This window comes from Selaginella moellendorffii, unplaced genomic scaffold (genome assembly GCF_000143415.4).
Source record: "Selaginella moellendorffii unplaced genomic scaffold, v1.0 SELMOscaffold_53, whole genome shotgun sequence".
NCBI lineage: Eukaryota > Viridiplantae > Streptophyta > Lycopodiopsida > Selaginellales > Selaginellaceae > Selaginella > Selaginella moellendorffii.
This window is the reverse complement of record NW_003314314.1, coordinates 417,296-433,517: the sequence shown is the minus strand read 5'-3', so window position 1 is coordinate 433,517 and position 16,222 is coordinate 417,296. Positions and strand designations below refer to the sequence as shown.

At 45.2% G+C, this 16,222-nt stretch overlaps 3 protein-coding genes and 1 pseudogene across 3 annotated transcripts; 2 read left to right on the top strand and 2 right to left on the bottom strand.

Annotated features, from left to right (window-relative positions):
- On the top strand, positions 1–943 carry LOC9660848 (annotated as a pseudogene).
- Positions 944–5,017: 4,074 nt separating this feature from the next.
- Positions 5,018–5,841, bottom strand: LOC112350697. The gene is made up of 2 exons (XM_024687352.1): positions 5,372–5,841; positions 5,018–5,308 (listed from the first exon to the last, which is right to left on the bottom strand). The coding sequence occupies exons 1-2, from the start codon at positions 5,839–5,841 to the stop codon at positions 5,095–5,097; spliced, it is 684 nt and encodes a 227-aa protein (XP_024543120.1). The 3' UTR covers positions 5,018–5,094.
- Positions 5,842–10,534: 4,693 nt separating this feature from the next.
- LOC9635957 (endonuclease III homolog 1, chloroplastic) lies at positions 10,535–12,310 on the top strand. The gene is made up of 10 exons (XM_002982306.2): positions 10,535–10,591; positions 10,645–10,819; positions 10,870–10,915; positions 10,975–11,090; positions 11,147–11,213; positions 11,280–11,371; positions 11,426–11,563; positions 11,616–11,732; positions 11,796–11,879; positions 11,927–12,310. The coding sequence occupies exons 1-10, from the start codon at positions 10,551–10,553 to the stop codon at positions 12,032–12,034; spliced, it is 984 nt and encodes a 327-aa protein (XP_002982352.2). The 5' UTR covers positions 10,535–10,550; the 3' UTR covers positions 12,035–12,310.
- LOC9635956 (probable pectate lyase 18) lies at positions 12,082–14,723 on the bottom strand. Its single transcript, XM_002982209.2, has 5 exons — positions 14,245–14,723; positions 13,284–13,926; positions 12,942–13,045; positions 12,721–12,859; positions 12,082–12,663 (listed from the first exon to the last, which is right to left on the bottom strand). Exons 1-5 carry the CDS (start codon positions 14,397–14,399, stop codon positions 12,442–12,444), a joined length of 1,263 nt encoding a protein of 420 aa, XP_002982255.1. The 5' UTR covers positions 14,400–14,723; the 3' UTR covers positions 12,082–12,441.
- Positions 14,724–16,222: the final 1,499 nt, after the last annotated feature.

The window sequence follows — 16,222 nt, the reverse complement described above, 5'->3', positions numbered from 1 at the left end:
ATGCTCCTGGGACACAACGACGATTACACTGCGGACCGGGCAATGCAAGTGACTGTAGCTTACAATCACTTTAAACAGGGTTTAGTCGAAAGAATGCCGAGGTCAGCCTCACGCTTTTGCTTTCTTTGCGCACGGGTTTGGCTTTTCTAACTGGATTTCGTATTCTTCTTTTGCTTTGGTAGATGCCGACACGGATACTTCCACATTGTCAACCATGACTACACAGAATGGAAGATGTACGCCATTGGAGGCAGCGCAAATCCCACAATTGAAGGCAATACATTCTTTGCAAAAACTCGAAAGAGGTAAAGCTTTTTTGAACTTTTTCTTTGTATAGGCTACAAAACTGATGTTTGATCATAAAGCGAGAGTACACTGAGAAATCAATCTGGAAGAGCTGGCACTGGAGATCCGGGAAGAACTTGTTCCTGAATGGAGCGTACTTCATCACGTCTGGAGAGCTGGATCGGTCTATGGCAAAGCCTCGAGCCTCGCTGCCAAGCCCACGGCCTACATTGGTGAGCTAACTCTCTCGGCAGGAGCAATTCCCTGCGGAGTAGGATTTCCATGCTGACTTGAGGATGATCATCGCCATCGCCAGTCGTCATCAGCAGCTGTACAACATTCTTGTCGATCGGTCTCGCCCTCTTAATTATCCACTGCGGGCTATGATGTTTTAAAGGTTTCTGGATGGAATAAGTGAGTGTGTTCCATCGCTAGAAGGATGGTTACATGATGGAGAGAGATTGGAGCTCCATCTCCATCTTCATAGAAGAAAGAAGAAGGAAAGTTTGGCAACCTCGGCCAGAGTTCTCTGGCCTTGTTCTTTGTTTCGTGCTTGCCACAGATTCGAGCGGCGCTCCTTCTGGATCATGACGCCCTGGTTGTCGAATTGGGGGCGATCTTCCACCGCACGACAACAGTGCCGATCCAGGCGGTGTGAGCGCGCCAGGTCTTGCACGCCAGCGATCAAACCCTACATTTCTGTTCAAACAATTAGGGCTTTGGCGCCAAACGGATTATAGGTCTTATAAAAAGTATTATAATAAAAAAAACGTTTTCTCTTTACGAACGTGCGCGGGATTCATCGTACATACAAAGACGGCTTCCACGCGGCAATTCCTACGGGAAACTTTCCGCGTAAAACGAGTGGAAAGCATTCCATCCGACTGCTGCTCGGATATAAATTCATGACGTCTCCCCAGTCAGCAGCAGGGCCCTCTTCATTCCGTATCTAGTGTCTCAAGCTTGTCAAAGCTGCGAATTTCACAACTGTGATCTGCAAATTCGTAGACAATCAAGATGGCTTGGAAGGTGAGCATTGCGTCTCTGATTTCGTTGAGCCTTGTCTGATCTCGAGCTCTGTGCTGCAGGTTGTCTTGAAAGTGGACTCTTGCAACAAATGCAAGGACAGGATGATGTCTCAGATCTATCACGGCGTCTCCGGTGAGTGTAGATTTCCGCAAATTCTCCCAAATTTTGATCGCTGATCAAGAGATCTTCGTGCTCTTGCAGGTGTGAAGAAAGTGGAGGTTAACGATCCCCTTTACACCTTCACGGGTGATTTCAAGGTGGACGACATCCTCAAGGCCACCGAGAAGAAACGCAAGTGTATTTCTGTGGAATCCGTCCAGGAGATCAAGGTGGAAAAGCCCAAGCCAAAGGACGATTGCTGCTGCTGCCGCTGCTCTTGCTGCTGCTGCTAGAATTCGTGACTGATTACTGATCATAGAGAGGTTTTGTTGTGGATGAGATGATCAATCTCTCCTCTCATGTAAGTTCTAATCAAATCGAACGAGGGGTTTCGGTTTCTTTCACCAAGTTTTTGTTGCAATAGGATTGAGATTGTCAATCTAACATCCAGAGCACGCGAGTGCTACGTTGAAATGGTCCTTCCCATCTTTACGGGAGCGGAAATGTTTAAATTTCAAGGATGTTGACACACAAAGCCTGCATGAAGGAATCAGTGGGAGAATCATAGAAGCTTCAAAAAAGTAATGCGTGCTGTACGTAGCTTGCTAACCTGTGTGAACGTGCTTGACTATTCAATGGTCAAGTCAAATCCTCGTTCAAAACATTGACTTGGTCTACAGGTTTATGGTTTGTTCAGATTTGGATATAATTCAAATTACTTATATTAATCTATGATTAATATAGAACCAGCAGTCCATCTTCCGCTCCAAGTATGTACGGCTTTGCCCTCTCCGCTCTCCGTCTATCTAGTGTCTCAGCTGCTATCAAAGCTGTGATTTCCCAAGACAATTAAGGTGGAGGCAGCAGATCGTCGAACAGGAGCTGGGCAATATAATCCACATACCTTTCATCTGCACTCCTGGAGAGAGAGCACCACGTGTATGATGGATCCGCATACATCCAGTTTTTGCTCAACTGCGAGGACAAGGATCCCTCATCCCACTCTTCTTTCCACTGTCATGGGCTGTCACCCTGCAAACAGCTGTTCCATCTCAATGCCCTGGCCTAAGTTTTATGGCAACTAGATTCATCCCACTTTTGTCTAGATGAGCTGCTAGGCTCATTCGTCAGACCAGCAATTGGGTGTTCTGCTAGATGACCAGTTATCTTTGGTTTAGTTAACCATGTAGTTTCTCCAAGGAATAAATGTTACATAGTAAAAAGGTTTAACATTATAAACATTCAATTATGTTGCAGCACGACTCGATCATCCCCGCCATCACGGCCTCGTCCGGCCGCCAGCCCTAGCACATTAAATCCCCGCTATAGAATAATAATATTTTGTGAATATTCTCAAACTCTCCCATTTATAACAGTTTGCGTAATCAGCAACACAAAATAAATTGCTGCACATTGTGTTGCAGCAATGCTTGTTTTGTTTTTTTTTTTTTAATATTTTTTACTATATAATTTGTTTTGATCTGTCCAGTATGCTGGTACTACTTCATTATATCTTTTATCCACATATGATCTATTAGTTTCTTATAATGTGTATTGTCTTTTATTATTTATATATATCTCCATTGGTTTTGCTTCTTCATTTTGATAGTCAATATTGAAATTTCCTGTAATTATTTTATATATATATATACATATGTAGTTATTTTATAAATATTTATATAATTGTTCCAGGTTTTCTATGTAAATTTAGTATTTGTATTTATTTATTATTTTTCACTAGTGATATATATGACATTGCCATTTTTTCTGTTTTTAAATGTTTTAATTTTTCTGATTTATAGTCATTTGTATGAAATATTGCTATATGGGTTTTCATATATATATATATATATATATATATATATATATATATATATATATATATATATATATATATATATATATATAAACATTATATTTAATAATAATAATATTGAAACACTCTTTATATCTTCTTGATATGATGTAACAGATGTTATATTTAAAACTTGTATTAGTTTGGTTAGATTTTTTCTCTTTTTGTAAATCTATTAAATTAATTTGCCATGGTGCTTCTGTTGTCATTCTTATTATGTCTTTAGCTGCATCTTTATTACCTCTAATGTTTGTGCTCTTGATAATGTTATATATGCTTGTCTTTGATATTTTGTTTTATACAGGTCATATTCTAATTGTTTTACTGTTGATCCTTAAGCTCTGTGTATTATTCTTCCTACATATGGTGGGTTCTGTTTAAAACATAATTTTGGATTTTAGCAATATTTATTATTCTTGTTACTTTTCTTATTGGTATCTTGTTTTTTAAAATTATTTTTATTTACTCTTTAGCTTTTGTTTTTTCACCTGTTTCTATATTTGGGGATTCTATCTATTATGTTTTCTTCTTTGATATGGGTTACATTTTATAATACTCCATCTGCTCCATTTACTAGTTCATTTTCCGTTGCTATTTTTTGTGTTATTTCAATTGCTATTTTCTTTTTTAAATGTAATATTTTATATAGTATTTGTATTTTTCTTGTGTTATTTGGTAAGCTGAAATTTGTAGGACAGGAATTTCCATATTCATGTTGTACCTTGTGTATACTATATTATTTTTTCGTTGTGTTCGTTTATTTGTTCATTTAGAATAATATATTGAGTTATATGTATTTTTTATTTATATATTATAGCTTTATATCTGTTTTGTCTCATTTATATTTTATTTATAAATCATTTTGCCTTCCAAAACTTTATGTAGGTGATGAACGTGGAGAGCGTGCATGCATTTGTGTCGACACTCACGTCCACCGGATTACAAACCGACTGGAATGCGTATCATATCCAAAATCAACATCCAAAAAAACGCTTCGTACGTTGTTTCTTCCAGCAAAGTTCTCTCTATACTGTGATCCATACTTGTTTGCTTTGAAAGGACACGAAAACTCCAGAGGAGACGTGGATCTCGCTAGAGTCGTGGTTGCCGGGGGAAGAATGGGTTCCGATCAATCCATTTTGTTCCATGTTTTTTTCATGCATGGATTTGGTCAGACCATTTGCAATCCGCTTGGCCTTGCTGTGGCGACTGCTTCATTACTAACTTGTGTCAAGCAGCGTTTAGGCATGTCAAGGGAAGCAAGAGCTAAGAAGTATCAAGCAAAACTTCCAGAGGTACAACTTCTTTCTTTGTTTCATAAATGGAGAGAACGCTTCCGTGCCAGGGCTAGAGAACTCTTTCCAGTGTTCATCCATTCCCGGCGGAGGTTGCCAGACTTTCCTTCTTCTTTCTTCCATTGAGATGGAGGAGAGAGATGGAGCTAGCGATGGAACACGCTCGCTTATTCCTTCCGGATCCAGCTCCAGATGTGATGAAGTACGCTCCATTCCGCGCCGCGACGTAGGGTTGCTCGGATCTCGTAGATCGCAGATCAGAATGTCGTGCTGCTGTGAGCTAAGAAAGAAAAAGGATGCTGTCCAAAGTGATCGTAAACTTGTATTGCCCCGTTCGAACAGGATTTCGTCTTCTTCTTCTGCTTTTGTAGATGCCGACATGGATACTTCCACGTCGTCAACAACGATTACACCGACTGGAGCCATTGGAGGTAACGCCAAAGGCAATAAATTCTTTGCGGGATTCAACGAAAACTCGAAAGAGGTTAACTCTTACAACTTTTTGTCTGTATACAAACCTCGTGTTTGCTTCTAAACAGATAACAAAGCGAGAGTGCACGGAGGAATCCATCTGGAAGAGCTGGAACTGGAGATCTGAGCCTGCAAATAGCGTGAATAAAACTGGGTTCTTGCATGGGTGGTTTTTTTCTTGATGTGTTCTTGCGTCTTTGCTCGCCAGATTGTTTGGGTGATTGCTTTCTTTATGTGTTCCTGTGTGTTCGCTCGAAGATTTCTGGTATCGTAACTGTTCCGGGGAAATGCTGTAAACAAGGAAAACTTTGGAGAAAAGAGAGAGCAGAGCACTCACCTTGTCGTGGAAGCCATGATGGCGTCGATGAGACCATCAGTGGAGCGAGCGAGCGTGCCAGATGTTGTTGGACGGACCCAAAGATCGAGTCTTACACCATGCGGCCGAATCCAATCGCGCATTCCGCCAAGCGCTTGCAGGAACCCCTTGAGCGCTTTCTTGCATGGACGGCGTGAAGAGATTCTCCAAAACGCCGCTGGAACTCGCTGGCATCCCCGAGGAGAGGTACTCCAATCCATCCGCGAATTCGAAGCTCGCAAAGATCCAGTTACCAGACCTTGCGGAGGCACGCGATGACGCTGGAGATGGCGTCGTGGACGCAATCGCAGAAGTGGGGCTCCACGCCGTGCTTGCCACAGATTCGGCGGCGCTCCTCCTGGATCATGACGCCCTGGCTGTCGAATTGGGGGCGATCTTCCACCGCACGACGAGCGTGCCGATCCAGGCGGTGTGAGCGCGCCAGGGACCATCAAGATGAAACCCTACATTTCTGTTCAAAAAATTAGGGCTTTGGCGCCAAATGGATTCTAGGTCTCGATATAAAAAGTATTATAATAAAAAAACGTTTTCTTTTTACGAACGTGCGCGGGATTACAAACACGGCTTCCACACGGCAATTCCTACGGGAAACTTTCTGCGTAAACGGAGTGGAACGACTGCTGCTCGGATATAAATTCATGACGTCTCCCCAGTCAGCAGCAGGGCCCTCTTCTCTTCCGCTTCTCCGTCCTCCGGTATCTAGTGTCTCAAGCTTGTCAAAGCTGCGAATTTCACAACTGTGATCTGCAAATTCGTAGACAATCAAGATGGCTTGGAAGGTGAGCATTGCGTCTGGCTGATTTCGTTGAGCCTTGTTTGATCTCGAGCTCTGTGCTCCAGGTTGTCTTGAAAGTGGACTCTTGCAACAAATGCAAGGACAGGATGATGTCTCAGATCTATCACGGCGTCTCCGGTGAGTGTAGATTTCCGCAAATTCTCCCAAATTTTGATCGCTGATCAAGAGATCTTCGTGCTCTTGCAGGTGTGAAGAAAGTGGAGGTTAAAGATCCCCTTTACACCTTCACGGGTGATTTCAAGGTGGACGACGTCCTCAAGGCCACCGAGAAGAAACGCAAGTGTATTTCTGTGGAATCCGTCCATGAGATCAAGGTGGAAAAGCCCAAGCCGAAGCCAAAGGACGATTGCTGCTGCTGCTGCTCTTGCTCCTGCTGCTAGAATTCGGGACTGATTGCTGATCATATATAGGTTTTGTTGTGGATGAGATGATCGATCTCTCCTCTCTGTTTTCCTTGTAATCAAGTTCGAACGAGGGTTTAACGTAGAGCACCTGATCATTCGGTGTATTTCACCAAATTTTTGTTGCAATAGGATTGAGATTCTAACATCCAGAGCATGCGAGTGCTACGTTGAAATGGTTCTTCCCATCTTTGGGGGAGCGGAAATGTTTAAATTTCAAGGATGTTGACACACAAAGCCTGCATAAAGGAATCAGCGGGGAATCGTAGAAGCTTCGAAAAAGTAATGCGAGTTGCCGTATGTAGCTTGCTGGGATATAATTCAAATTACTTATATTAATCTATGATTAATCTAGAACCAGCAGTCCATCTTTCGCCCCAAGTATGTACGGCTTGCCCTCTCCGGTCTCCGTCTCTCCGACTCGGTATCTAGTGTCTCAGTTGCGATCAAAGCTGTGATTTCCCAAGACAATTAAGGTGGAGGCAGCAGATCGTCGAACAGGAGCTGGGCAATATAATCCACATATCTTTCATCTGCACTCCTGGAGAGAGAGCACCACGTGTATGATGGATCCGCATACGTATACAAGTCCTTGAGCACATTTCTGCCCTGCAAACAGCTGTTCCATCTCAATGCCCTGGCCTACTAGATTCACCCCACTTTTTGTCTAGATGAGCTGCTAGGCTCATTCGTCAGACCAGCAATTGGGTGTTCCTCAAGTTGGTACTACCTTATCTTTAGTTTAGTTAACCATGTAGTTTCTCCAAGGAATAAATGTTAAATAGTAATAAGCATTCTATTATGTTATCACATTTATAGAATAATAATATGTTGTGAATATTCTCAAACTCTCCCATTTGCCTAATCAGCAACACAAAATAAATTGCTGCACATTGTGTTGCAGCAACTAGCACTATTCCATTATATCTTTTATCCACATATGATCTATTAAGAGCTAAGAAGTTTTTCAGGATACGATCAAGCAAAACTTCCAAAGGTACAACTTCTTTCTTTGTTTCATAAATGGAGAGAACGCTTCCGTGTCAGGGCTAGAGAACTCTTTCCAGTTTTCATCCATTCCCGGCCGAGGTTGCCAGACTTTCCTTCTTCTTTCTTCCATGGAGATGGAGGAGAGAGATGGAGCTCTCTCTCTCTCTCTCTCTCTCTCTCTCTCTCATGTAACCATCCTTCAAATGATATTGCACCAGCTTATTCCTTCCGAGACCTTCAAATAATTAAGAGGGATAACAATTAGTCCGCAGTCCAGTAATGCTGTACAGCTGCTGATGACGACTGGCGATGATAATCACTAGTCAGCATGGAATCTGTGCCGCAGAGAAGTGCTACTGACGTAGGCCGCGGCTTGGCGGCGAGGCTCGACGCTTTGCCCTAGACCGACCCGGATCCAACTCCAGATGTGATGAAGTACGCTCCATTCCGCGCCGCGACGTAGGGTTGCTCGGATCTCGTAGATCGCAGATCAGAATGTCGTGCTGCTGTGAGCTAAGAAAGAAAAAGGATGCTGTCCAAAGTGATTGTAAACTTGCATTGCCCTGTTCGAACAGGATTTCGTCTTCTTCTTCTGCTTTTGTAGATGCCGACATGGATACTTCCACGTCGTCAACAACGATTACACCGACTGGAGCCATCCCCATGATTAACGCCAAAGGGATTCAACGAAAACTCGAAAGAGGTTAACTCTTACAACTTTTTGTCTGTATACAAACCTCATGTTTGCTTCTAAACAGACCTTGCGGAGGCACGCGATGACGCTGGAGATGGCGTCGTGGACGATCGCAGAAGTGGAGCTCCACGCCGGTGTGAGCGCGCCAGCTCTTGCACGCCAGCGAGACCATCAAGTTCAAATCTACATTTCTGTTCCAAAAATTAGGGCTTTGGCGCCTATGTCTCGATATAAAAAGTATTATAATAAAAAAAGGTTTTCTTTTTACGAACGTGCGCGGGATTCATCATACATACAAAGACCGGCTTCCACACGGCGTAAACCGTGGAAAGCATTCCATCCGACTGCTTAAATTGATGACGTCTCCCCAGTCAGCAGCAGGGCCCTCTTCTCTTCCGCTTCTCCGTCTTCCGGTATCTAGCGTCTCAAGCTTGTCAAAGCTGCGAATTTCACAACTGTGATCTGCAAATTCGTAGACAATCAAGATGGCTTGGAAGGTGAGCATTGCGTCTGGCTGATTTCGTTGAGCCTTGTTTGATCTCGAGCTCTGTGCTGCAGGTTGTCTTGAAAGTGGACTCTTGCAACAAATGCAAGGACAAGATTATGTCTCAGATCTATCACGGCGTCTCCGGTGAGTGTAGATTTCCGCAAATTCTCCCAAATTTTGATCGCTGATCAAGAGATCTTCGTGCTCTTGCAGGTGTGAAGAAAGTGGAGGTTAACGATCCCTTTTACACCTTCACGGGTGATTTCAAGGTGGACGACATCCTCAAGGCCACCGAGAAGCAACGCAAGTGTATTTCTGTGGAATCCTTCCAGGAGATCAAGGTGGAAAAGCCCAAGCCGAAGCCAAAGGACGATTGCTGCTGCTGCTGCTCTTGCTGCTGCTGCTAGAATTCGGGACTGATTGCTGATCACAAAGAGTTTTCGTTGTGGATGAGATGATCGATGTCTCCTCTCTGTTTTCCTTGTAATAAATTTCGAACGAGGGTTTAACGTAGAGCACCAGATCATTCGTTTTCTTTCATAAAAAATTTCTTGCAATAGGATTGTCCATCTAACATCCCGAGCACGCGAGTGCTACGTTGAAATGGTCGTTCCCATCGTTGCGATTAAATTTCAAGGATGTTACGCCTGCATGAAGGAATCATTCCGGGGAATCGTAAAAGCTTCATAAAAAGCAATGCAAGTTTGGCTATAGGCACTATTCAAGTCAAGTCCCTGTTTACAAGCATTGACTTTGACATGAACTTGTGAGATTGTGTCCAACGGTACTACAAGGAGTCAGAGGCAAGGTGGACGACAACTTAAAAAAATGTCATGTGAAGAATTCATAAAGTTGTTATGGAAGACCTTTCCTCACGAGACGAGCGACCAGGCTGTCAGATGGAGCTGGCCGAGAATTCATCGGCCACATTGGCTTTGTCGAGACTCTAAAAATAAAAATAGAAAAGGGAATAAGATTAAGCTGGCAAGTGAAAAAACGTAGAACTTCTAGAAATGGTCAAGCTTCAGACCACTAGAAGAGCAGCAACAGCAGGTGCCATGTTTATCCTTGTTTGGCTCAGAAATCTCCTGATTCGAACTCCTCTTCTTCTTCTTCTTTATGATTTTTTTTAAATCGTCAGTGAATGTGTAGTGTGGATCATCCACTTCCAGAATATAAGCATATAGTTTGAAACAGCTCTATTGTCATGAAGAGATTTCTCTTGGACGTACCTGAGACGTTGTAATAGATCTGAGATACAATCTTATCTTTGCATTTCGTGCACGGTGCCTAGATCTTGGGCACAACCTTCATCAGCAATTGTGAATTGGAAGGAGACTTTCAGCGTATGCCTTCCAAGCCATGATCGAGAAAAGAATACTGGAGATACAGAGTGAAGCTAGGTTTCATGAGCTTGGGTGGCTCACACAGTAGAGGTCCCCGGTTCAATCCAAGACATTGCAAAAGACTGACAGACCCAGGGGAGCACCTTCTTCTATATTGTTCTTTTTGATAATCATGAAGTGACTCAGTCATTCTAGTTACCAAGTTATTTTTTATGAAAAAAATTGCTATATACTAGCAAATTTTAAAGAGTTTTCGGAAGATTTTAGTCAAGTCGTGCCGTTGACCCATCGGCCATCGTTGACTGGTCACGGTCAATGGACACGTGGTCAACAATTTTCGTTGACTGGTCAATAGCATCAGCAAATTTTATTTTACATTCCTGATGGAACATATCGCAGGGTTTTAGGTTTCTTCGATTAATTCTAATGGCGGAGTTTTCTGGCGATGGCGCGCCTCCTCCTGCACAGTGAGTTTCCTTTCTTGTCTGATGCACTCATTTTCTCGTGAGGCGCATCGCAGGAATCGCGATGTTTCATCGGTTTTCTCCGAGTTTGAGCTCAAGAGCGATGCGTTTGTGCCGAGGAGGATCAAGCAGGAATCCAGCCCCTCCAGCCTTAGGACTTACAAAAGGAGTTCTTCGAATGTCCATAGCCAGAGGGCTTCCAAGCGTGCATTTGTAAAAGTCTCTTACGAGGTTCGCATTCTTTCTTTCTCTTTCTTTCTTTTTTTCATTCCTTTCGATAGGGAAATTGTGACGATGGCAATCAAGCTATGGATTTAAAGAAGAAAGGTAGCGCTTCTATTCAATTCTATTCCATCTTTATTTGTAGCAAAGTAATCATCTAACAGGAGAGCCTCCAAAGTGGAAAGAAGTTTTGGAAGGGATACGCAAAATGAGAGCTTCTGAGGATGCCCCAGTCGACTCCATGGGATGCGAGAAAGCTGGAATCTCTCTTCCACCAAAGGTTTTTAGTTTCTTCTTCTTCTTGGAAGAACAAAATGGATTTTCTTCGCTTTTCAGGAGCGAAGAGTTGCAGTTCTCATATCTGCGCTGCTCTCCAGCCAGACTAAAGACGAAGTAAACCATGGTGTTTATTATTTGATACTCTGATCGTTTCCTATACCCCTCGGATCTTAACTTTAAGCCTGCTCAGGTGCGATGAAGCGGCTTTCGGAGCGGCACTTGTTGTCGATGGAAGATCTCTCCAAAGCCGAAGAGTCGACAATCAGAGATGCGATCTATCCGGTGCGGAAAACTCTGGCGTTCGCGACTCTTTTCTGATCCTGTGACTCGTGAAAGGTTGGCTTCTATGCGAGAAAGGCCAGTTATCTCAAGAAAGTCGCGGCACTGTGCCTGGAAAAGTACCAAGGAGACATTCCTAAAACGCTCAGTGAACTCCTCGCTCTTCCTGGAATCGGCCCAAAGATGGCTCATCTGGTAAAACAAAGTTCTTCCTTTTGTTCCTTCGGAGTTCCAAAACTTTATCTAGGTGATGAACGTCGGCTGGGAGAGCGTGCATGGCATTTGTGTCGACACTCACGTCCACCGTATCACAAACCGGCTGGAATGGGTCTCACATCCAAAATCAACATCCAAGAAACGCTTGGTACGTTGTTTCTTCCAGCAAAGTTCTCTCTAGACTGTGATCCATACTTGTTTGCTTTGAAAGGACACGAAAACTCCAGAGGAGACGCGGATCTCGCTAGAGTCGTGGCTGCCGAGGGAAGAATGGGTTCCGATCAATCCATTGCTGGTTCGCTTTTGTTCCATGTTTTTTTCATGCATCGATTTTCTTCGCAGGTTGGATTTGGTCAGACCATTTGCACTCCACTTCGTCCTCGCTGTGGCGACTGCTTGATTAGTAACTTGTGTCCGGCAGCGTTTAAGCACAAGGGAAGCAAGAGCTAGAACAAGTTCTTCGCGTTATAATCAAGCAAAACTAAAACTTCCGGAGGTACTTAAAGCTACTTTCTTTGTTTCATATGGAAAGAGCAAACAAACAACGCTTCCGCGCCAAGGCTGGAGAACTCTTTCCAGTGTTCTTCCATTCCCGGCCGAGGTTGCCAGACTTTCCTTCTTCTTCTTGCTTCCATGGAGATGGAAAAGAGAGATGGAGCTCCTCTCTTTCTCTCTCTCTCCATCGTGTAACCACCCCTCTAGCGATGGAACACCGCTTATTCCGTCCGAGACCTTCAAAAAAATCGTAGTCCGCAGTGGCTAATTAAGAGGGCGAGACCGATCGAGGAGCTATAGGAGTACTGCTGTACAGCTGCTGATGACGACTGGCGATGGCGATGGCGATGATCATCCTCAAGTCAGCATGGAAATCCTATGCCGCAGAGAAGTGCTCCTGCCGAGAGAGTTAGCTCACCAACGTAGGCCGCGGGCTTGGCGGCGAGGCTCGAGGCCTTGCCGTAGACCGACCCGGATCCAGCTCCAGACGTGATGAAGTACGCTCCATTCAGGAACAAGTTCCCCTCGGATCTCCAGTTCCAGCTCTTCCATATGGATTCCTCCGTGTACTCTCGCTTTGTTATCTGTTTAGAAGCAAACATGAGGTTTGTGTATACAAACAAAAAGTTGTAAAGAGTTACCTCTTTCGAGTTTTCGTTGAATCCCGCAAAGAATCTATTGCCTTCGGCGTTAATCGTGGGGTTCGCGCTGCCTCCAATGGCGTACATCCTCCACTCGGTGTAATCGTTGTTGACGACGTGGAAGTATCCGTGTCGGCATCTACAAAAGCAAAAGAAGAAAACGAAATCCAGTTTAGAAAAGCCAAACCCGTGCGCTAAGAAAGCAAAAGGATGAGGCTGACCTCGGCATTCTTTCGATTAAACCCTGTCCAAAGTGATTGTAAGCTACAGTCACTTGCATTGCCCGGTCCGCAGTGTAATCGTCGTTGTGTCCCAGGAGCATCACCTGCAAATCGACAACTCAAGCGTGAGAAAAACCAGTTACGCTACCAGAAATCTTCCAAGACACGCAATCTAGCGAGCAAACACACAAGAACACATAAAGAAAACAATCACCCAAGCAACCTGGCGAGCAAAGACGCAAGAACACATCAAGAAAAAAAACACCCATGCAAGAACCCAGTCCGGGGAATTGCTGTAAACAAGGAATACTTTGGAGAAAAGAGAGAGAGCAGAGCACACACCTTGTCATGGTCGCTGAAATGGTTGTTTGAAATGGTAATGTCCGTGGAAGCCATGATGGCATCGATGAGACCATCAGTGCAGCGTGCGAGCGTGCAGTGATCCACCCAGATGTTGTTGGATCCAAAGATGGAAATCCCGTCCCCGTCCGACACCGTCCTCCATCCGAAGTGAGTCGTGCTGCTCCTCACCATCGCCGGTCCCCCAGGCTTGCAATCGTGGACCGCGATGCCGTGGACGATGACATGGGACACGTACTGGATCGTGATGCAGGGGCCGTGAGCAATCTCGACGTTGGCGCCTCGCCCATCGATCGTCTTGTAGCTGTTGACGATCAACTCCTGGCTCAGCCGGATGCTCATGTCGCGCTCGAAGATGATCCACAGCGGCTCCGACTGGATGACGCCGTAGCGCAGCGTGCCGGGCTTGGGGTTCACTGGGTCGTCGTCGCTCGAGTCGGTGACGACGTAGATCTCCCCGTTCTTACCCCCAATCGCGTTGCGGCCGAATCCAATCGCGCATTCGGCCAGGCGCTTGCGGTTGTTGTGCCAGTTTGAGTCGCAGCGCCAGCAGTCGTCGATCGGATTGCCGCTGCTGCCACAGCCCAGTAGCGAGAACGCTTCCCTCCTTTGTGTGCCATTCCCTCTGAGAAAAAGACCCGGAGTGAGTCGAAATTTTTTCAAAGGACAAAGAGGACGCGCGTTCGAATCTCGGCAGTAAGAGTGAGACCAGACCAGGGGTTCGAATCTCCCTGGTGGAAATCCACCAGAAGAACAACGACTAGGAAGTACCTCTTCTGCCTCGACAATCAACACATCTCACCTAATGCTCTAGCTAACAGGAATGGGACTGGAAATCCGAAAGGAATTCCTCCAAATCTCGCCCAAGCAGGGGCACTGATCCAGACAAGAACGAGGAATCGAAGCATCCAAGAAACAAGAAACCCTGGGGAAGAAATCGGACCTGGGATTATCGATGGCTCCGCTGGCGCTGGCGCTAGCATTGAATCCCTGGTGTCGATGATCCTTGAGCGCTCTCGAGGCGGCGGCGAGCGGGAAGAAGAGCGATGCGCAGCAGCACGCAAGAACAAGAAGCAAGATTCTGGCCGGGCGATCCATCCAAGAATCCGGCAAAGACGAGATCGAATGGGAGCTGGAGGGACGAATCGGGAGAGAAAAACCCGGTGGATCGCTGGATTTCGCGCAATGCAGGTCGAAATTTCGGCAGACGGCGTGGAGAATCTTCGTATCCTCGCCTTGTCGCCAAAGAAACAGAGGAATCAAGACCCTGCCGCTGCGAAATCCAGCCCAAGAACTCGCGGATCGCGAGAGAGGAAGGCGAGGGGGAGCGATCAATCGAATGGGAGAAAGAAAGAAAGAAAGAAGGCGAGAAAAAGAGGGAAAGGATGGGCAATTGAATGAATGAAATGGATGGATGAATGGCTCAACAAGAGAGGGGGTTTTTATACGGCGAGGGGGGAGGCGATCGCTCGGCCAAATCGCTAAGCTAGCGGGCGATCCCCGGGCCGCCGCATTGGGACCGCTCAAAGAAAGCGTGACTTAGCTGGATCCCGGGAGCGTTTTGGTGGAGCGTTCTCTCCATCGCTCGAGTGTTTTTGGGCGGAAAGCTTCGAATTAAACTAACGGACAGCCACTGTCTGATCAACGGAAATAACAGAACAAGGTGAAACGTTGGTTGGTTGGGTTTTGGGAGGAGCGCCGATTTTTACTTTGACCGAGGGCGTGTAAGTAGTGGAGATGGTAAAAACTGCAGTCAAAAGTAAAAAGGCTTTTTTTTTTTTCTCTGTGTTTGATGATTCATCCACACATGCATTTCCTATAATGGTCGTGGCGTGGCGGCGTGTTGGATTTTGCGGCGAGCGTGACCACTGACTGGCGTGGTAAAAGAGGAGTAAAAAGACATGTTTTTTACCACGCCCAGTCAGCAAATCGTTGCTCTTGAGATTGGGAAGAACCATGTCATCGTCCAAGTTTCCAAATGAAATGGAAATGGAATCTATCTTAGATAGAGATGGAATCCACTAAGACAATGTATGTCGAAGGCGGCGATGATGCTTCCAAAGTTTGGATAATATGGCGGGCGCATCTTCAAGGAATTTTCAATCCAAGCAAACCATTTTCTACTTTGGTTGATCAAGGAGCCAGCTCGTAACAATTATCAAACCTTCCAAACGAACGCCTTAGATTGCCCCAGATCCAAATCAAACATCTGGCGAGTAACGCTTAAATCGAATCCATGTTCTTTCAGTTGGCCGTTGTCGTTGTTGCAAAGCGATTAAAGAAAAGAAAAAAATCGGTGGAAAGCTTTCCACATTTTTTTAAAGATGTAAATTGTAATCTATCCCATGAGTGGAACCCCGAAAAGACAAATCAAAGTGCCGGCCAATTGGAGAGAAGAAAGTTTTGTCCGTCGTGCACCCCACTCCCATGTCACTCCATTTCAACGCATTGGTGCCATGGGATTCAACAAGGGAATCCCAGCCGAATCTTTCGGCATCTTTCCGGAGAAACTCTGATCCCACGGCCACGTGAGAACGTGTCTCGGTATCATTTCCATGTGAAGCTTTCGAAGATAAACGAAAACATTTTCGCTCTTCCAGACAACGAAGAAACAGGGCCGTGACGTGGCGTCGTGGGAGTGGCGGGTGGGATTGCGACGGAATAACGGTCATTGGTTTCCTGCCCGCCACGTCCGTCGGCCACATGCAGCGTACGAAAAAAATTTCCTTGATGGAAATATAGCAGTACGGAGTGATGAAGTTGCAAGTTGCACTGGATCAAAGTTCTCTTGGGTCACACTCAAAGCGAAACTGATCCCCCATTTGATCCCAAGTTGGGCGACGAAAAAGTTCGAGTGGTCCAACTTGTCCCCCTAAGTTTGTTGATGGAACCAAACCAGAAAAATTGATGATTCAACCTTA

Excerpts from the sequence above, each read along its gene's own strand:
- LOC9635956 (XM_002982209.2), bottom strand. The coding sequence starts at position 14,399 with ATGGATCGCCCGGCCAGAATCTTGCTTCTTGTTCTTGCGTGCTGCTGC. Across the intron at positions 12,860-12,941 it reads TTAATCGAAAGAATGCCGAG|ATGCCGACACGGATACTTCC; the intron begins GTCAGCCTCATC and ends TTGCTTTTGTAG. Across the intron at positions 12,664-12,720 it reads TCAACGAAAACTCGAAAGAG|ATAACAAAGCGAGAGTACAC; the intron begins GTAACTCTTTAC and ends GCTTCTAAACAG.
- LOC112350697 (XM_024687352.1), bottom strand. The coding sequence starts at position 5,841 with ATGGTCCCTGGCGCGCTCACACCGCCTGGATCGGCACGCTCGTCGTGC. Across the intron at positions 5,309-5,371 it reads ATCATGGCTTCCACGACAAG|TTACGATACCAGAAATCTTC; the intron begins GTGAGTGCTCTG and ends TCCCCGGAACAG.
- LOC9635957 (XM_002982306.2), top strand. The coding sequence starts at position 10,551 with ATGGCGGAGTTTTCTGGCGATGGCGCGCCTCCTCCTGCACA. Across the intron at positions 10,916-10,974 it reads TATGGATTTAAAGAAGAAAG|GAGAGCCTCCAAAGTGGAAA; the intron begins GTAGCGCTTCTA and ends ATCATCTAACAG. Across the intron at positions 11,372-11,425 it reads TCAGAGATGCGATCTATCCG|GTTGGCTTCTATGCGAGAAA; the intron begins GTGCGGAAAACT and ends GACTCGTGAAAG.